This window comes from Anthonomus grandis, chromosome 1, assembly GCF_022605725.1.
Source record: "Anthonomus grandis grandis chromosome 1, icAntGran1.3, whole genome shotgun sequence".
NCBI classification, from domain to species: Eukaryota; Metazoa; Arthropoda; class Insecta; order Coleoptera; family Curculionidae; genus Anthonomus; species Anthonomus grandis.
In genome coordinates, this window is record NC_065546.1 from 2,183,596 (window position 1) to 2,205,773 (window position 22,178).

The window sequence follows — 22,178 nt, forward strand, 5'->3', positions numbered from 1 at the left end:
AATTTTAAGCAAAAAAGGAAAAAATTGTTATCCGGAAACTAACGACGGGAAAAGGTTTGGGGGGGTATCAGGAACGAGAAAAAAATTCATGCAGGAGCAGGTTAAGGGAAGTAAAGTTTTGGGGGGGTGAAAAATTGTACCTTTTCGATTTGCGGCGAAAGTTGACGTCAAAGAAAAAAATGTATAATGGAAAAGTTGTAGGTAATAAAAAAATCTACAACTTTTATAGAGGCCACTTTGTGACATAACCTCAAATTTTCCAAGAAAATCGCGAAAAATTGCTGTTTTTTAATTTTTTTGTTTTTTATTTTTCATTTTCGGACAAGCACACTGATTTTGATCAAACTTGGCAAAAACATACTTTCATGTGTCCTTAAAAACCACAATTTTTTTCAGACCGAAATATTGAAAATTTTCCGAGATATTAAGTTTTTACAAAAAAAATACGTTTTTTTCAATTAAAATTTGTCCTTCAAAAAATCATCGTAGGAGGTTCATCCAGGTTTCATTTTGTTTGTTTTTTTATCTACTTTCAGATTTTTACTGTAAACCACTTGTTGGAAGGTGACGAGGTAGCTTTCTGTGATTTTTTTATTAATAAGAAACAACTATTTCGAAATAGTAGTACCCCTGCAACGCCAGTTTCACGAACCAGGTCTGCTAGTAGAGAAAGTTCATCTTCAACTGTTCAAGTTGCTCCAGTTCCAGTACCTACTACAGTCCAAGTGGATCTAACAAAAAAACCTGCAGAAAGATCCAAAAATCCAGAAGTTCGCACAAACCAAACTCCAACTGCAGTAAAAGTTGTAACCAGAGCAGCTGCAGGAAAAACAAATTCTAGTTTGGGGAAACGTGTGGACAAATCTAGAAACAAAAATTAAATTAATGATGTGCTGTTCGTTTATGCAAAAAATCAACTTTTTTTTTGAATTTTTGTTTTTAGTTTTTAACCTAATAGTAGTGTTCTTAATAAATAGGATAGTTATTGTTATATATATGTTAATATTTTCTGTATGTGTTTATATTAATCTCTATTTGTTTTTTATCGTTCCTTTCTAGCAAGTATTTATAGTGTACGTCTCGTTTTTTTTTAACCATCTTTAGGCAAATTTCACCATATTGATTAGTTATTATTTTATTAAATTAAGTATCTATGTATAGAGTGAATCAAATCTTTTTTTTTATGAGAATTGAGTCTGAAATTTTTAATTATGAAATTTCACATTTAAACGTTAGATCTCTATTTACTGGATTTGACGAATTTTCTACTCTGGTCTTACAAAACAATTTTGATGTCGTGGTGGTAACAGAAACTTGGCTGCATGGGGGAATTCCTTCGGAATTATTTGGCATTCCGGGTTTTAATGTTGTTCGTAAAGATCGTTTACATGGTAGAGGAGGTGGGGTGCTGGCTTATATAAGGAATACATTTTCAGTTACTGAGGTTGGCTTTGATTTTGATGTAAGTGAAACTACTGAATATTTGTTTTTTAAATTTAAAATTTATGGTAAGGCCTACTGTGTTGGAATATATTACAGGCCACCTAACTCTCCAATGCAGGACTTTTTAAACGATATTGACAACATGTTTTCTTATGTTTGCAGCACTTTTGATAGTGTTATCTGCCTCGGGGACTTTAATATAGACTTTCTGAGAATTCCAAATCCAGTTTTATCTTGTTTAGAAACGTATGATTTAATCCAAGTCCTAAGTGAGCCTACAAGAATTGTCTTGTACTCTGATCGATCCGATTTTTCCTTTAAAAAGTTTTAAGATTAATCTGGTTGGGACGATGAATGCTGACAATATCTCAGACCATAAGTTGTGTTATTGCGATATTTCGTCACCTAAGATAAAAACTCCTTTAAAAATTATTACATACCGCTGTTTTAGAAACTTTAATTTAGAGCAGTTTAAACATGACCTACTTTCTTTGGACTGGTTTTCAATTATACGCATGAAAGATATTGATGCAAAAATTAATACCTTAAACTCATTTATTCTTCAATTATTTGATAAACATGCACCAACGAAAACTAGAAATGTCACAAAGCCCAAAGCAGATTGGTTAACAGCAAATATTAAAATGCTTATGCGAGACAGGGATAAAGCACTACAAACATATAACAGAGAAAAATAAACCACGGTGGTTTGTTTTTCTCTGCATATAAGTTGTCGAAAAACAACGCAGACTGGCAAGCATATAAGCAATTACGCAACTTGACGGTTTCGGCTATTAGGAGGGAAAAACAATAATATCTAAATTTTATATCGGCACAAAACAACCCACGAAGAACTTGGAATGCATTAAGTAACCTCAATATTCATGTCAATAATAAAAATAGCCAAGACTTACCGCAAAATTTATCGGATCCTAACCTTATTAATAACTATTTTGCCCAGATTTTTCAAAACTCAAGTAATGACTGTCAAAGTGGAATAAATTTTTATAGTTCTAATAAATTTAAGAATGATTTACTTAATTTTTCTTTTACGATGTGTACAAAACAAGAAGTCCATGAAATACTACTTAATTTAAAAAAAAATCTGTCGGCTCTGACTACATTTCTCTGCGTATGCTTAAATATTGTATCCCTCACATTGAAATCTGTATAGTGCATATTATTAATTGCTGTTTTGAAAAGAAATATTTTCCTCCTATTTGGAAAAATGCAAAGGGCATACCTTTACCTAAATCTAACGATCCAAAAAGCTTTTCCGACTTACGTATAATAAGTATTTTACCTGCCTTATCAAAAGTATTTGAAAAGGTTCTATACCAGCTAATCCTAAAATTTTGCAATAACAACGAAATTATACCAGTTAGCCAATGTGGGTTCCGACAAGGTTTCAGCACCTCAACTGCTTTGGCAAAAGTAACTATAAATGATACTTATAATGATATCTTCAAGGCTTATGATACAATAAATCATCAGCTACTTATTGCTAAACTTAAATATTATGGTTTCGAATAGTCAGCATTACAATTAGTAAAGTCTTACCTATCAGAAAGAACCCAGAGCAGAGGAGTATATATATAGTATTTAACTGGAGTCCCACAAGGATCTATTTTGGGCCCACTGTTATTTATAATTTATACGTCTGACTTACTCGCTGCCTTAAAACATTGTAAAAAGGTTACCTATGCTGATGACACACAACTGTACATTTCATTCAAACCTGATGAATATAAAATTGTTAATGACTTAGTAAATCAAGAATTAGACATTATTCAGCATTTGTCAACTGAGCATAATCTAACATTAAACTCTTCTAAATCTAACGTAATGTTATTTGCAAATAAAAAAAAAGTATTTCTAAAGAATAATATTAATATTTCTATTAATCAAGTGCCACTTAACTTTGTTGAGGTGACTCGTAACTTGGGCTTGATAATGGACTCTCAGCTAAGATTTGAACATCACGTTGCAGACATGAGAAAAAAGCATTTTACAACTTAAAACTGCTTTACGCAAATCGTAAATATTTCAATAAAAATCTTGCAAAAATGCTATCTGAATCACTAGTACTATCAAGATTCAACTATTGTGATTTTATTTACTTTCCATGTCTTATTTATCTTGAAAAAAATAAGATACAAGTCATGCAAAATGCCTGTTGCAGACTGATATTTGGCTTGAGTAGACGTGATCATATATCACATAAGGTTAACCAGCTTAAATGGCTCAGAATGGAAAATCGTTGGAGACTTCATTTGGGTAGTTTTTTACATAAGACCATGAATTTATCAATAAATAGTACTCAGTTAGATTGTCTTTTTCTTACTAGGTCTGCAGTTCACAATTTTAACATTAGGCGCAAACATAAATACACAATTCCCAAATTCCGTACTTCCGTTTTTAGAAAATCGTTTGCGTATAATTCAATTACTTTGCTTAACTTATTACCTGCAAACATGAAGTCTTTCAACATTTTAAAGTTTAAATATAAACTTAAAGAAATTTTATTTGCTGAACAACTTGGCTAAAATAAAAGTTTTTTTTTCTTTAATATCTCAAAGCTTTAACTGACTGTTAGCATTATTTGGATAATATGATTCGATAATTATGTTTCTGTTGCCATCAAAATAAAAATAAAAGTAAAAAAGAAGAAGGAAGGAAAAAAAAGGGAAAAAATGAAAATAAAAAAAATTAAAAATTGTGATGATTATTATTTTTTTTTTACAATGGTAAAATGTGTTTTAAAATGTTATTAGGTTAGCTAGTGTAAGGGTACCTGTATTTTTCTGTTTTTTTTTGAATCTGTGTATTTTATCTAATAATAAGTTTTTTATAAGATTGTTTCTATTCTTCTCAATTTTTGTGGTTAAGTAGAATAGCAGTGTTGCTAAACTTCACCATAAACTTGTATTGTTTTTCAAATAAAGGCCAGATGTATTTATTTATTTAAAATTATCATTTATATAAGCTATAAAGAATAATAATAAGTCTGACCAAGAAAATAATGAAAAGCTATGGATTAAATAATCTTATCTATCTTATTCGCTTTATGGATTGTTTTTTTCCAATTTAAGCTTTTTTTAATGAGAAGTAAAAAATCTTATTGTCATTTATTATTAAAACTCTAAACAATGATGCACACTAATAAAAACGTTGTATTTAATAGCTGATCTTTACAAACCGTAATAAACTTTATTCAATAAAAATTAGTCTGAATGTTTTGACGCGATAATTCCCCCTGAACAATCAGGAGCAATAATTTTTAGAAAAAATTACGTTTATATGAACTTTTCCGTTAATAAATCAGTCAAAACCAAATGGTTCCCGTATAACATATAGTAAACATAAATTATCATTTAAGTCCCTTTAAGGAAAATACAACTTTTTCGTCATATTATTAGCGTATTAATAACAATAAGAATTAATGCCGTCTCCTAAGTTTATTATTATTAAATTTACGATAGCTATATGTTGGTTTAGTGTCCTCAGCAGCAAACATTTAAATAAACAAACATTTTAAAGGAAGAATATAATAAATCAATAATCCTAAATTACAAGAGGATAATGTAATAAGAAGGATAATAAAGATAAATGTACTTATGTACCTACTTTTTTCTTACTTATTATTAATGTTTTTTTAATAGTTTCTATTAAGACGCAAAAACTTTGTTGGGCAACATCCTATTAGATTGCATGTATCACGATTTATTAAAATGATACGCCAACGGCCAAAACCTTTTCAAGAGGTATGACAAAAAAACCTCATTTAGCCTTGACAATGATGACCAGCGACAAACTTTTGGGACAAAATAATTAAGAAATACTGCCTGAAACAGATGCGAATGAGTAGACATATATTATTAATACTACATCAAATAAATTCTTAAGTACTTTTAAGTACATAAACTAACTCTTAGTACTAATAATCGCCGCATAAGAACGACCCTTAATTTCTAATATTTTTTTACCTGAACTACTACGGATGACTGACGCCAATAAATTCGAGGCGAAAGGCGAATGAGAAACAGTCAATAAACTACGGTGTTTTAAATTAGACCATTTTTTTCTTTTTCATGCAATATTTCATAAAACTTTAGGAAATTGTCGTAAACTAAGCTCAAGAACAAAAACATTCAAGCCTTAAATTAGTTACTGATTGTTATGTAACGAATGACAAACGGTAAGAAAAACATATTTTCTTATTATTTAAAGTTGATGTATTATAGCACGGTTCTAGTATGGTGTAAATTTTCAAAAACAATAAAAGTCCATAACTAATAGAAAACTTGTTACATATTAAGGCTGTTACAAAGATATATACTGAAGAACATCTCAATAACCTTTACAACTGAATTATTGAAATAAACTTTTTAGATAGGAAATTATTAGGATACTATATTAACATCCGCTCCACTAATACTCTATCTTTTGATTTAAAACTGACTTTTTCAAGCAAACTCCTTATACAACAGTACAATACCTCCGTGGATTACGGCATAAAATGATAAAAAAGGAATTCTGACTTCATATCCATGAAGGTAAATCAGTTCATCTTCATGTATCCGAGGACAAACCATATAATTTTATTGCAAAATACACAACAGTGGCATTTGTAACAACCCTGAATTCGCTACAGCAAATTACCGAATTTCGATTATACCCGAGCGCTGACGATTTCAAGAGGGATCCCCTATCCATTTCCGCTTCCTTAAATCATTATAAAAGTGGGATAACTAAATAATAAAAGATAGAGTTAAGTAACGGTTTAAATTAGAAGAGACGAATCTTACGTCAGTCATTATAACTTAGAAGGAAGAAGAACTGAGTTTTAGTTTATGATATTTAAAACACTGGGAAAGACGGAATTTATGGTTTTACCATTAGGTAAGATCCAGAATAACTAGCACAAAAGATATTGCAAAAGATGTGCACCGGAACGGCGATATTTTCTATGGAACATCTATGTAATAACGAGATCAATCTATGAACTCTGAGAAGAAGCCTGGGATGCCGCAATGATGCAGGTGTCCGCTCCCCGAGGACAACATCAGTGTCAAAAACGCGAAAAGTTCTCTAATAATAATTTTGTATTGTAAGACCCTGTTTATTTTCTAAAGAATTGAAATATTTTTCTAAGTCATTAAGATGAAATTTATCGGTCTGACCAAAAAGAGGTCCAGGATATTTACAAAACTAAGGGCGAAAACACAGTGAAAGCCGGTTTCCTGCTTACCGGAAACCAGCGCCGATCGGTTCCGAATTTCGGCACTTAGTGCGGACACAGTGCCGACGAGAAAAAAGCAAATAAAAACCAGCCTTTTGTCAGTTCCAGGTTAACCTTCGCGTCAACATGGCATCTAGCTCATCTGACGATGAATTTATTGCGTTAGATAGCCTTGTAACTAAAATAATTACTATTTAGTTATTATTTATTTAGTATTTATTATGTTATTATTTAGTATTTATTAGTGTTCACTCTATAAATCGTGAGAGGGTACTTTATGGTGAATATCATCATTTGTTCAAGAAGTTGACAGATGACCCTGACCGCTTTTTTCAGTACACCAGAATGAACCATGAAACCTTCAAATATATTCTAGAAAAAGTTAAACATCTTCTAACTAAAAACTGGTGTAACCTTCACAGTCAGCCCATTTTACCAGAAGAAAGATTAGTCATTACCTTGAGGTAAGTATCTTTATAATATTTACGAGTATATATTTTAAGTAGGTTACTAACAAACAAATCATTTACTATTAACAAAACGTCTAGCAAATAATTACATGTGTTGGTTTTGTTTCAACAAAAATAAGACTTAAAATGGTTGATTAAATTTTTATTTCAAAAAGAAGGACAGTGGTGAGGGACATTCGGAAGTACCAGAAACCGTTTCAGGTTGTTCCATGTTTGATAAAATGAGACTTGTACATTCTTCTTCTGCAGTGAAACGATTTCTATCGATGTAATTCAGTGATTGATTGGAAATAGATGAGTTGGAAGTTAAAGGACCAAGGATCGTAGATGGAACAGATTCGAACCTATTTAGCGGGTATGAAAATTGTTCAACTAGCTCTTGAACCCGGCATCGAAAAGCTAATACGCGTGACTCAGGAATTTTTTTCACATGAGGCAGAAGACTTTTAAAAAACAAGAGGTGTTCATCTTCTTTCTCATTTGCTCGCTTAGATTTTGACTCTAGGTATGCTACTTTTTGTTTCTCAATTTCTAATAATGAGTCGTTAAATATTTCTGTTGGGCCTCGTTTCTTTTTAGATGAAAATTGTGGTGTCGAAGATACATCAGTATTCCTTTTTGTTCTCGAAGGTGTTTCAATATTTTCTTGCCTTGTATTTTCTACGATATCATCGCCAGCATTTCGTTGAGGAGGTACAACATCTTCAGTGGAACAAAAGCTGGTCTCGTCTAATTCCATCGATGACTGAATCGACTCTTCTGCTTCAGTTTGACTTTCTGCAAAGCTTTCAGTACGACCACTTACTTGTGGCAAATTTCCTTTCAACTTTCTAGGCATTACCGTATCTTTCAAAAATAAGAGCAGTTTGAAGTATGGCCACTTGGATGTCGGAGTATCATTTGCGGCATCACCTGAACGTGGAGGAGGAAATTTTCCTAATTCTACGGAAAATTGATCTCTGATATACTTCCATTTTTTCCTCAGTTTATTTTCTGAAACAAAATTACATAGTAAAAAATTGCACCGACGCGACGCCGAAATTCAAAATGCACTAAAAAGTATGAAATAAAAATAATTAGTATCAAAAATTTGTAAATATCTTGATTATTCAAAATTCAATAATTTTTTCAAATTTATTGTTTGCTTTCATTATCTTATGATTTTACCATCTCTAAAAATATACTTTCAGGATAATTTTAATTTACACCCCTCACTGACCATTTTTAATCATTCATTCATTTATCAAAACGTCAAAACCACGTTCTAATAAAATATGTTTTTTGCAGGTATCTTGCTACAGGCTCATCTTTCAGAATGCTGTCATTTTCATTCAGGGTTGGAGCTTCTACTGTGGGAAAAATTGTAACAGAAACAGTTGCTGCATTGTGGAAAGTACTGCAACCAGTCCATATGCCTGTGCCCACGAAAGATGATTTTCAAAAGATATCTGAAGATTTTAACAATATTTGGAATTTTCCACATTGCATCGGCAGTATTGATGGAAAACATGTACGCATTCTTTGCCCTAGAAATTCAGGGTCAATGTTTTTTAATTATAAAAAATATTTTTCTGTGGTCCTACAAGGAGTAGCAGATGCAAATTATAAATTTATAGTTATAGATGTCGGTGGATACGGCAAACAAAGTGATGGTGGTATATTTCAATCTTCGGAACTGTATAAGTTGCTATCGAATAAACAACTGGATATTCCAGAACCAGCGTATCTGCCTCAAACTACCTTAAAAGCGCCGTTTGTACTAATAGGTGACGAAGCATACCCCTTGCTTCCTTATCTTTTGAAACCATTTGGTGGAAGAGATTTAAATTTTGAGAAAGAGTGCTTTAATAAACGTTTATCTCGTGCAAGGAAAACTATTGAATGTGCCTTTGGTATCGTGAGTGCTAAATGGAGACTACTTTTAAAGTGCATTGAAACTGACATAGCTACTGCAGATCATATAATTAAATGTATATGTATTCTTCACAACACTATAATAGACAGAGAAGGATTTGAACGACATTTGACAGATGTAAGGTTAAATATTCCTGATTACAATAGATGGCAAGTAACAGGACGACCATTAAATGAAGCCAAAACGATTAGAGATATATTTGTAACATATTTTTCCAACATCACTCTGTCATACGATAAATAATAATCTATTTATTCATATTTTTAGAGAAATAAAAACAATAATATTATAATAAACGAAATAATAGATATATATTTTCATACGTACCATCCTCTTTCATTTCTTCAGCAATTTCTTTCCAACATTTGTCAACAACATTTCTGAAAACATCTTGTCGGACTTGCATTGTCTTATTTATTTATTGTAACACGACGTTTCGGTTGGTAAGTATCTCCAACCGTTATCAAGTGTAAACTGGGTTAAACCGGGTTAAAGGATAACGGTTGGAGATACTTACCAACCGAAACGTCCTGTTACAATAAATAAATAAGACAATGCAAGTCCGACAAGATGTTTTCACTGTACCATTGTCTACCACCTTCAAAAACACAACAACATTTCTATTGCTGTGTAATTTACTTTTCTTATCCCATATTGGGCATTTCTTATACACTGATGCTATTAAAATCTCTATATCCATAGCTGTATCTGTCTGTCTGTACGAACAACCGGCTAGAAAGAACTAAATAATCATTCCGGTAAAACCGGTGACGCCGACTACCAGCGCCAACAAGCCTGAGCCTGTCTCTATTGTGTTATTGCTAACTTGAAAGCATTATTTATTATACCTAGAAGCTTATAGGCGCCGATCGGCGCTGGCTGCCGGTAAGCAGGAAATCGGCGTCCACTGTGTTTTTACACTTAAGAGCAATCATCAGCACGTGACTGCCTGAAATGGATTTAACGCGCTTTATCGGGAAGGTGAGCATTTGGCAACAACGCATCGCTAAAGCAAAGCAGAACACTGTTCGTCTCGCAGCAGACGGGTCAATGTTACCAGAGAGATTCATCGGGAGCACCGATTCGTGCATTATTTAGTTTGCATGCGGTTGGACTTTTCTGCGTTTACTAACAAATAAGTCGCACGCGTATTTTGGTATTTCACGACGTTTGTCTCAGTAAAGAAAATAACATTTTTGTATAAGTTCAATCAAAATATCCTCATGTTCCTTTGATAATACAGTTTATTCACTATTCAAATTAACGAATTTAATTTATTCATAAAAAATGCTTTTATATAGGAGGTGAAAATTATATATAGGAGATAATTATAAAGAAATTATCTCATTATCAAATATGCCTAACACTATTATATATATACAGTGAATCCCAAAAGTTATGTCTAAATTCATTTAAAATTCAGGGGTGTGACCCGTCGATTTCTATTTTAAGCTGCGCATTTTTGTACGTGAAGTTTGTATATATAGGGTTGCTCAAAAATAAATTACGACCATCAACTTCATTTTTTCAAATGAAAGCACCTTTTTTATTTCATCTGTGAATTTCGTGTGGAATTCTACGTATGTTTCATGCATGTAAGGTGAACTTCAATAATAATGTTTGGTCGTCTTTTTTTCGATAACTGACTTTAGGTATAGGACATGATGGAAATCGACGGGTCCGAGCGTTTTCGAACACACCCCTGAATTTTAAATGAATTTAGACACATTTTGGGATACACTGTATATATTACAGGGGGGCTAACCGAAACGGCGGCCATGTCGAGCTCAACAAACGCTCGGACACGTCAATTTAGATAACCAGGAGGAAACATTTTCAGAGTTTAATACCACCCCCATCTGTCATTCCTTAGCTAGGGTGAAACTATCCTCAAAAATGTATTACTATCCTTTAAATTTGTTATAAATGGAATAGTGGGTCGAGTTATAGCTTGTTTTGAAAGGTCTTTTGATTCCCTTAACGGCTATACTTAGTTTATAGGACTTTACTTTAGCGGTTCTCAAACTATTGACTATTTTAACATTTAATGCAGTTTTTTAGAAAATAATGGCAACTCTTTGTCAAACAATTAATTAATTAAAACAATCAATCATACATAAACACTAGTCCCACAAATGCTGAAAATGGCCACCGTTAACTTCTATGTAATAATACAGATTTTGTTCAAATCGACGTCGCACATTTCGTAGTATATCAGGAGTTATCTGTTGGCATTCAAATGTAATCCTTTCGCGCAATTCTTCTATTGAAGCTGGTTGGGTAGCATAGATTTTACTCTTTAGGTAACCCCACAGAAAAAAATCCAGAGGTCAGGCAACCGCACGGCCCATTAAACAGAGCCTCTCAGTCCAATCCAGCGACCAGGATAGTTCTCATTTAAATAATTGAGGACAACTATTACCTATTGAGGGAGTGCAAAAATAATAGAGAATTACATAAAAACATCAAATGTTCAAACAACCGCCCACTAACAGCTAAACAATATCCTAACCGATCATAAAATTCATTTCTAACGTTACTAAGTTGATATTGGGAAATTTTATTACATTCTAACGAAATAGCGTTTTGTAACTGGTTTAGATTCTCAAATTTTACACTTTTATAAATGACACGTTTTAAATGACCCCACAAAAAGAAGTCATTCGGTGAAAGATCAGGTGACCTGGCTGGCCAAAGTATCCGGTACCGTGGACCAATAATATTGCCGTTAAAAGCATTTTCCAAGCACTCTCTAACCATACGGGCGTTATGGGCCGGGCTACCATCCATTTGGTACCAGATCATTTGATCTTCCTGAACAACTTCTTCCAAGGCGGGTCCAATTTGATTTTGAAATAAGTTCAAATAGGTTTCAGCTGTTATGTTATAGTCCATAAAAAAGGGTCCAATGATATGGTGTCCAAAAATTCCCACGAATACATTTGTTTTTTGGGGATATTGTGTCCGAGTATGAACAAAGCGATGTTCATTTTCTTGGCTCCAATACCGGCAATTCTGAACATTTGGTTCATTGTTGAGGGTAAATGTACATTCATCGGTAAAACAAATATTTTTAAAAAAATTCCTATCATTATTTGCTCTTTCCATCATTTCAAAACAAAATGCCATTCTTCGCTCTTCATCTCCTTCCTGCAACTCTTGATGTTTTTCGAATTTATACGAATAATATTTGTGTTTTTTTTAGGTGCGCAATACCGTTGTATGTTGTTTATTATCCTCTTGCCCAAGAACCCTCGTACTAACCATCTTGCTTTCCTCCACACTCAGTAGAATATTAAGATCTCTGTTCTCTCTTTCTTCGGCTCTATTTTCGATATCCTGAGTTGAACATTTACAATTATTTATTACGGTACCTTTGGACTCATTGACAACACGTTTAATAGTTGAAATGGACGGAATGGGCTTGGTAGGGAAATAAACTGAAGACTTTTCAGATACTACTCTAAAACTGTTTCCCGCATAATGCCACTTAATTATGGATATTTTTTCGTCGATTGAATAATTCATACTTGTTTTCAAATATCGACTGTCACTGATTTATGGACACTTTTATTCACGTCAGTGACAATATTCACTTTACTAGTGCCCGTTTGGTTTTACCTGAACTGAAAATTTGCTAATTTTGCAATTACATTTAATTGAATAATTCAAGATTAGCTTATTAAAATTTTTTGAAACTTTGCACAAGGCTTTGCCAGATTGGTCTCTTCAAAGAGTTATTTTAAATTTTTTCTATATAATGTACAGGCCAATAATTGACCCCCTTAAAATTTACATGGGTTTTCCTATGTTCCGCTCGGCGACGCACCACCCGGTATATATAAATCTGTATTATTGCATGGCTTATAACGATGGCCATTTTCAGTATTTGTTGGCCTAGTGTTTATGTATGATTGTTGTAAATTAATAGGTCGATAAAGAATTGCGATTTAATACAGGTTTTCCAAAAAACTATATTAAATGTTGAAATAGTCAATAGTTTGAGAACCACTTAAGTAAAATCCTTTAAATTAGGTGTAGGCGTAAAGAAAATCAAAAGACCTCTCAAACAAGGTATAACTCAAGCCACTATTCCATTTAAAATTTTTGAGGTTAGTTCCACCCTGGCTAAGGGATGACAGATAGGGGTGGTATTATACTCTGAAAATGTTTCCTCGTGGTAATCTTAATTGACGGGTCCGAGCGTTTTCTTTTTAAAATCTTTACGAGCCGGACTTAGCCGTTTCGTTTTCGTTTAGCCACCCTGTATATACAGCTCTCGTCAAAGAGAAATAAAAAAATAAATAAATATTAATTTCTTTTAACGTTAATCACCTCTAAATATGCCTTCTTAAATAGTTCTTAGCAACCAGAATACAAAAAATAAATTATGACTATTTATTTTGAGTTTTTATACGCGTGAGCTTCATCAAAGTTCAATTAATTTTAAAAAAATGTGTGTCTCAGTTTTGAACTCGTTACATTAGATTACACTTATTTTTTTTTGTGTTTATGGATGTTGTGTGTACTTATAATGACGTAGGTACATGTTTTAGAACAAGCTGTATAAAATATAAGACAATATTAAAAAGTTATATAAGTATACAAAAATGAAAATTATAATACAACGAAGTGGCATATTCTAATGAAAATAGAAAAACCAAACAAATGTAATACAAAAATTGTCATTTACAGCTCAAGTTCTAGATGGGTTTCGAATTTCCATGCCTCTATTATGCCTAGGATCTATGATTCTACAGGCAGTAGACATTTAAAATAAAAAATCTTTATTTTTCTATCATTTTTTCATTCCAAAATGAATCATTTATTTTCATTTATATATAAATAGTAAATGCAATGTGGCATTCTTATTCCATATTTGCAGCCATTCTAGGCCTAAACTGATCCTTTTTTGGCTTCCTACTTTTTCGTTTAGAATAATAAACTTTTGACTTTCCTTCTTTTCTTTTTCCCATTTCTTAAAAATAAACATAAAAAACCTAATAGCATAAAGAACAACGTGCAGAAAATTGAAACACCTTCGCAATAAAATACTTCTAAGTGAAATGCCAATCAACATTTCAATTTTGCATAATATTGAATTATTGCTGTTGACTAGTAGCCGATACCGTCGCTTGCACAGATCGGGCCGAACAAGCGTCGCGCGTTTCTTGATTTGATTCATGCTAGCCCGGCCGTGCGCTGTTGCCATATGATACTAAACTTATCGGCGGTTCAAGAAATTATAAGAAAAATGCCTGAATTTTGTATTTCCATTCTCAAAGGTTTATTATTATTTTTTTTGAAATGGTTTTTTAATATAATGTTTCTAAAATCGATGTATCTAGAGACGTATGGAAAGGTTTTTTTATTTATCTTTTTGGTTTTTAAATAAAAAATCAAAATTTTAGAAATTTGAAAAACTGGCACCTATCAACTCTTGACAAAAATATGTACATATCATTAGTGAAAACCGCATTAAAAAATATTGTAAAATAAAAAAGTTATCCAGGAAACAGAAATTTATGGGTGAATAATCCTCTTAAGCTAGCTCAGCGGTACCGTAAGTAATCAAATACGGTTTACGCTTAGCGTTTCCCCTCGGGAATTATTTTTATGGGTTTCGATAAAAGAGTCTGAGATAAATATTTGGTTTATAAAATTCATTCGAGTTTTGGTCACTAAAGAGTGAAGTTATTTAATAAAAACAATAAAGGGAGTTGCGACGTGAAATAAGCTTTGTTGGTTTAGGCCGGGCGAGCGTTGAGACGCAGTTAAGAACGGTAATTACCGACAGACCGCTTGGAATCGGTTTATGTGTCAGGGCGGGCAAATCAGCTGACAGTGACAGCTCGAAAATATTTAAAATTTCCTAAACAATAGGCTTGTTTGGGTTTCAGATTAAAAAAATATATATACCTAATATGTTTTTAACCGTATATTACACCTACTTTCTAACCATATATCGTAAAAACCGGTAAAATATCAGTTCATTAGCATTTGATTAATTAATTCTCAATTACATTAGTTTTTTATAAATTTAAAAAGCTGGTGACTTAAATTGAAGAAAGCTTGTCCTAAATACTTAGAAGAAATATATTACAATGAATAATACGGAATCAGTGTATGCCCTTATTACCAGTTTATGTGAAACATTCTTTACAAGTCAGGAAAAAGTGAAGAATTTAAGATCGCAATGTTATGAGCTATTGTTGAGGAAAAAGATACCTAAGAATCCAAGAAGTTAGTATAAATAATTAGTATAGTAGAATTAGATAAATTATTAAATAACAAAAGGCCTATTAAATTACTGGATTAGTACCTATTACTCAATTCTCTATCGAAATGCTTTTCTGATGCCGAGAATAAGTTATATGTTGTAGGTATGTTTGCATTGAAGAATCCTGAATCCTTTTAAGCCAATAAAAATTTTGCTTTAGAAGATTAAGAATTTTTCAATAAATACAAGTGATATAATTAACTAACTATGAGAGTATTGATTGCTATAAGTAGAAATGATATCGCTATCCTCCTTTATCATCAAATACTTTGAAGAACCATCAAAAAAGTTGTGACTAGTTAGGTACTTTTTATTATTACTAATGTTACTCTTTTGATTTTCATTTGTCACACATATTTATGACACATAGTATATATTTTTACACTTCTGTTTTTCTATGGTTTTTCCTCAATTTTGTGTAAAACTTGACTCAATGCTACCTTCTCTATGTAAATGATATTCCAAATATCAAAATATGTGGAACATCAGATCATCATTTTAACTAAAACTCATGGTAGCTCATGTGGTAAATTATAAAAGTTTACTCTCCTGTAATCTCAATCAAGTCTTATTTTAATGAGTCTGATTAAAAAACTACATGTCTAGATTTACTTTTTGCCTAACTCGGCTGCAGCCAATTGGCAGAAATAATTTCTTAAGCCACTCCTGTTTTTTTTGTTAGAAATCAAGGAGGATTGACACAGATGTACAAGATGGTGAGAACTTGAAAATGCTAACTCTGGTAAAGCATCTGGAAATATTGTTTGACACATCAATATCACATTTCATGATCATTATAATGCAAGGAAAACTCTGGGTTTTATTCTAAGTTTATTACATGATTTTTCACTCTTATCTTTAATTATTTCATATTGGTCTTTGGTAAGATCTCAATTAGAGTACACATCTGTGGTTTGGTCTCCATTTTATGTTATTTTAGAGTAAGTTCAGAGGAAATTTCCAAACTTTTGCAATTTTAATTTTGGCAATCAACATCATTATCTTAAGATAACAACATATACATATACAAACAACATATACTTTAATGAGGACTTAACTCAACTATAACCAGACATTGTTTAAAAAGGCACGAGAATACAGGAAAAATCATAATCTCAAGAGTTCATACTGTGTAAATGGAAAAATATACCTGAGATACAATGAGACTGATCCACCGGTAAGAATTAAACGTCTTGAAGACTTAAAATAGTAAGATCTTGAAGATTAAAACAAACAATAAACATTTAATACTCTTCTGTTTAAAGAACTACAAAATAATAGCTTAAATATATTGTATATAAATATATGTAGCTTAAGAAACAAAATGGATGATATAAAGGGAATTTTAAAGCAACAAACCTATATAAACATTCACATATTGGTTTTAACACAAACATGGATCTTTCAAAATGAGACACAATTTTATAATATTGAAAACTATTCTTCCATACACAATTGTAGGAATACCAGAGGAGGGGGCACAAGTATTTATGTAAAAAACAATATAGACTATACAGTAAAAGATACATCCTTTGTAAACTTGGAAGAGCGCAATTTTTTTGTCAATAACCTTGACTAAACTTAAATGTACTATATGGAGTATATACAGACCACCGAGCAGCAATGCACAAAAATTTATTAGTGAACTGGACAATATCATGGAAAGTGAAAAAAATCCTTGCTTAATTATAGGTGACATAAACATAAACTTTGCCTTTTCAAGCCTTTGAAATAAAAAATAAGCTAACTATTGACAATGCTACTCGAACAACACAAACAAGTAAAACAATACTAGATCATATCATAGCAAATAAGAACCTACAGTGCAAAATAAAACTAGATGATCATATGGTTTCTGATCATAAAATAATAAAAATAACTCTTAATAGAAAGGTGGAAAAATACAAGAAAGAAAGAATTATTAAATATAAATTAGATGAAGAAAGGTGGATTCAAATGGTGCAAGAAAAACTACATGGAAAAAATAATGGTGTACAATCCTTCCAAGAATTGGCTGAGATTATTGTTAACTCTAAAAACCAATGTTCTAAGAAATATACACTAAAGATTAGATCTGCTAATGATTGGATTACTCCGGAGTTTATAAGAAAATTAAAAATACAGGATGAACTATATATTCGCTGGAAGAGGATCCCAAATGAGTTTACAGAAAGAGAATTTAAGAGCATGAAAAATACAGTAAATAATATGCGAAAGAATTTGCAACAGAAGTATGCTGAGATGAGATTTAAGGCAGTGAGTGGAGATTTTAAGAAGACATGGAGAGTGATTAATGAACTTTAGAAAAAAAAGAAAAACAGCAATACTAAAATAAAGCAAATTGAGATAGATGGACAAAAAATTACAAACGAAAAACAAATTGTAGCACATCTTAAATGTGGTGTACCTCAAGGGTCAGTGTTGGGTCCTATTTTGTTTTTATTATACGTTAATGACTTAAGCTCTCTATCACTGCATGGACTAATGGTTCAGTTTGCCGATGATACTACAATTCTGTGGCATAACAAAGATCAAAAAGTAGTCAGATCTCTCATAGTAGAGGACCTTCACAAAATTAAAGAGTGGTGCATCTGCAATCAGCTTGTATTCAATGTTGATAAGACTTTTGTTCTGGGCTTTAAGTGTAATGTAGAGGGTTTTTTGTTTGATGAACAGAGCCCACTACATGGTAGGGATTATTGTCGATTTCTCGGCCTCTTCATTGATGAGAGTTTAAGGTTTGACAACCACGTTTTGGGCCTCGCTGCTAAACTTTCTTCTGGTTGTTTTGCAGTCAGGGTTGCCAGGCATGAGCTGGGGGGGTTGTTTGCTCGTTCAGTTTATTTTGCCTTAATAGACTCTCATATCCGTTATGGGTTGCCATTTTGGGGATTGTGCTCCAGGGGACTCCTTAACATGATTTTTACTATTCAGAAAAAAGCATTAAGGTATCTGTGTGGTGTTGGTCTGAGAGTCTCTTGTAAACCTCTTTTTGTAGCTGAAAGAATTTTAACAGTTTTCTCACTCTTTATATTGGAAACTGCAACACTCATACATAAGTCCGTAAGTCCACCATCCTGTACCAGTCATAATACTCGTCAAGTGGGCAACTTATCTCTTCCAATCCCCACCTCCTCACTTACGAGAAATTCTCTTATATTTATTAGTCGTAAAATATTTAATCATGTTCCTTTTTCGATTAGGACTGTTACAGACCTTAAAAAGTTTAGGAGAGAACTAAAGAAATTAATCTTACCAAAAACTTACTACAGCATTGAAGAGTATTTTAACGATTCATTTTAATATTTAAAATTATTTGGTTTTGTCTTGTTTATATAAAATATGCTTTTATGTACAATCAAAATCGATTCTGTATTCTGTTTTTGTCCTGTATAACCAAATAAATACTTGTATTATAAATTCTAGGATTAGGAAGCTTTTAGCATAAGTTTGTAAACTTGGCAAATAAAGTATATTTTGACTTTGACTTGACTTGTACAGGAGTTTAATCACCATTTTACATCTATAGGAAAAAACTTGCCCTTAAAATGAAAAAACTCAAACTACAACACTTATAAAGGAGGAAACAATAAATACCATTTTCTTAGAACCTACAGACAAAAATGAAATAATAAATACAATTTCTGAATTGAAACAAAACAGCTCTCCAGGCCTGGACAGAGTTACCACCAAAGACTTAGAAAAATTAACCCATGTAATAGGAGATATTGTAGTGACAATGGTTAATGGAATATTAGAGACAGGAATTTTTCCAATAGACTTAAAAACAGCAAATATAATACCAGTGCACAAGAATGGAAAATGTGAGGATCTAAACAACTATAGGCCTATTTCGCTACTGAGTACATTCTCCAAACTAATAGAAAAAATAATTAAGAAACATATGACTAGGTTTATAGAACAGAATTTTCAATTCGATGACCAACAATATGGATTTCAAACAAAGAGTAACACCTTGGGAGCTGTCTCGGACCTATTAGAGTATGTGTCAAATGAAATTGATCAACAAAAATATGTTGCAGCTGTCTTTGTCGACCTGCAAAAAGTCTTCGACACTGTTGATATTGAATTGCTGCTTAGCAAAACTAGTAAAATGGGATTTCGAGGCATATGTGGGAGCTTACTAAGGACATATTCAGTAGGTAGGAGACACTACACAACACTAAATGACCAAAACAGTGAGGCAGAGACTTTAAATGTGGGGGTAGCGCAGGGATCAGTGCTTGGACCGTTGCTTTACCTATTGTATGTGCATAGCCTAAAATATGCTGGTCTTATGGCTAAGTATTTTATGTTTGCTGATGACACAGTTCTAGTTTTCTCAGCCAAAGACATTAAAACCCTTGAAAAGGAAATACATGACTCTTTAGATATATACTATAAGTGGCTGTGTTATAATAGGCTTAGTATAAATGCTACCAAAACTGTCTACATGATTGTAAGTAATAAAAATAAAACAAAATGTGATATTAGTGTACATGTAAGCGGCAATAAACTTAAAGAAGTGACAGACTACAAATATTTAGGTTTAAATATAAATAATAAACTTTCATGGAATAATCATATACAAAAAATTAGTGACAAAATATCTCCTATGCTTGGTGCTATGAGAAGGTGCTCTCACATGTTAAATATTAAAACAAAAAAATTACTCTACAACAGCTTTATTGAACCACATTTGAGGTACCTTATAGTATGTTGGGGAAATGTTCCAAATTATTTATTAAATAAAATACAACGAGTGCAAAATAAAGCAGTTAAATTAGTTTATTCTTTAGATTATTACACACCAAGTGATATAATTTATAAAAATACTGGTATTTTAAACATTAATCAATTAAGAACCTATGAACAAATTAAATTTATAAAATGTATACAGTTAAATAATATTAAGACTAGTTTAAAGGGAAAATTATTACAAATTAAAGACTGTCAAAAGTATCAGCTAAGAAATAAAAACATGTTGAGAAATGCATTGGTGCGAACAAAAAAATGCCAGGACTCTCCATTACATAGTGCAATAAGTGTCTTCAATAAAATTCCAGAAACTATTGTGAATCTAAAAAGCTACAAAAATATGTGTAAAAGACTAAAACAATACCTTAAGGTAAACTAAATAAATATATTAAATATGTAAGGCTGTAAGCCATAATCTCTATATTAATCAAGTAATATTGTACTAATTTTATTTAGAATTATGTTCCTAATTTTGTTGTATTTTTTTCTTTTTTTTGTTAAGTTTTAGGCCCTGGTGCCAGTTTGTAAACTGTTTTTGGGTCATAAATAAAGTTATTAAAAAAAAAAATATATATGTTACAAAATGAATTTTGATCAGTTTGTTGTCAGTGTTGTCAATCAGTTTAGTTAATTGATGGCTGAGCTTTTTTGGAGCATATGGCTCCTAGTTCATCTATTAAATATCTTCTTTAATTGATCTATTGCAAACATATAAAGCTGGATGTCAGATTAGATTATAATATTTATATTATAATATTCTTATTTTATAAAGAGAATGAAGAGAAAGCTATAGTAATTTTTTAACTTTCATAATATTTATAGAGTTCCAAGATGTAGAAGGAGCAACAGAACCAATCATAAATTTATTGGCTTGGTGTTACAAACTGAAACAACAGTATGACTTTATTGAATGTGCAGAAGAATTACAAACAAACGTAGAACTTTTACAAGAGAGTTATGGACCTGAGAAAGCGAGCTTTGAGGCAGTTTTAACGTTCTTGTTATGTCTGAAAGATTTACCTAAGAAAAGAACCAACAAGTTGGTAAGAGTTTAGAATAATATTTTTAGTTTCCACTTGAGGCAGTCAGTGCCAGTTACCTTATCCAAAAACCTAAGTTTTGGGAAATCTCATAACAGCTCCACAGATATTTATTTTAATAAAATAGATTAGAATAGTTTTCACAAAAGCATGAATAAGAATGAAGCACCAACAAACTAAGAACTCATAAATGGTAAGACTAGTAGTTATTCCTATTATTACTACAAAAATAAAACTTGAAATTACAAAAATATAAGAACTTGTCATTAAAATATTTAAACTATTAAAGTATCTTCTTCAACAGGTATTTCATTTAAATCTTCCTCTTCTTTTTGCTCATTTGTTTCGTTCTTCAGTGCCTCCTTGTAATATTGCGAGTTCTTGCCAATTCAGGCCAAAATGTTCCTTCAGCACTATATCAAGATCCTCTAATTTCTCAGGTTTAACTGAAACTCTTGATAGAAGTTTATTTGGCTCCAAAAATTTGGCCTCTTTAAGAAATGGCTAAAAAAGCGGAACATTTTGCCTTAAAAGTTTTATGTATTTGGAAAAAATGTTTATGTATTCCTATGGTTGAATTGCTGTGTTTTTTTTAATCTCAATTCTTGTTCAATATGACCGAAGACTCTTTGAATATCCAACCACTGGGAAAATAAATTCTAAAGGGTAATAGAATTAAACAATTTTTTAAGGAGCCGCTTTGCAAGCATGCTTATCATTGTTATGTTTTTATTTTGGCCTGGACAGCTATTGGAAAAAATCTGAATTTTTGCTAATCCACTTAAGGATTGGTTGCAAAGGTAATCAGATACTATGTATGATATTTCATTGGAACCCTTATAGCGTTGCTCTGATCATGTGAAAATTTTGACTGTTTCGATGTTCTGAATGTTATACTGATAGAACTGCCTAGAGTAGTACTTTCACTTATCCGAAACTTTTCAGAATGTTGTGAAATGCTTCAGGTTTCATTTTGTGAACCATGCATCAGCAATTGCAGGACAAAGCAAGCATCAATTGCAGGACTTTT

The 22,178-nt window shown here is 31.9% G+C and overlaps 2 protein-coding genes across 6 annotated transcripts in view; both read left to right on the forward strand.

Moving 5' to 3' along the window:
• Window positions 1-5,616: 5,616 nt before the first annotated feature.
• The window catches only part of LOC126745386 (gamma-tubulin complex component 6), a 90,562-nt gene continuing 74,000 nt past the window's right edge, over window positions 5,617-22,178 (forward strand). For 2 of the 5 annotated variants that reach the window (XM_050453226.1, XM_050453218.1), the window contains exons 1-2: window positions 14,899-15,313; window positions 20,931-21,151. In XM_050453226.1, coding sequence (XP_050309183.1) covers window positions 15,175-15,313; window positions 20,931-21,151 — 360 coding nt within the window. In that variant the 5' untranslated portion in view covers window positions 14,899-15,174. Of the gene's footprint in view, window positions 5,642-14,511; window positions 14,634-14,898; window positions 15,314-20,930; window positions 21,152-22,178 lie in introns of those variants that run through there. The other 3 variants (XM_050453231.1, XM_050453249.1, XM_050453241.1) reach the window with 3 other exon arrangements.
• On the forward strand, window positions 7,009-9,412 carry LOC126745505 (uncharacterized). The gene is made up of 2 exons (XM_050453373.1): window positions 7,009-7,149; window positions 8,443-9,412. Exons 1-2 carry the CDS (start codon window positions 7,031-7,033, stop codon window positions 9,311-9,313), a joined length of 990 nt encoding a protein of 329 aa, XP_050309330.1. The 5' UTR covers window positions 7,009-7,030; the 3' UTR covers window positions 9,314-9,412.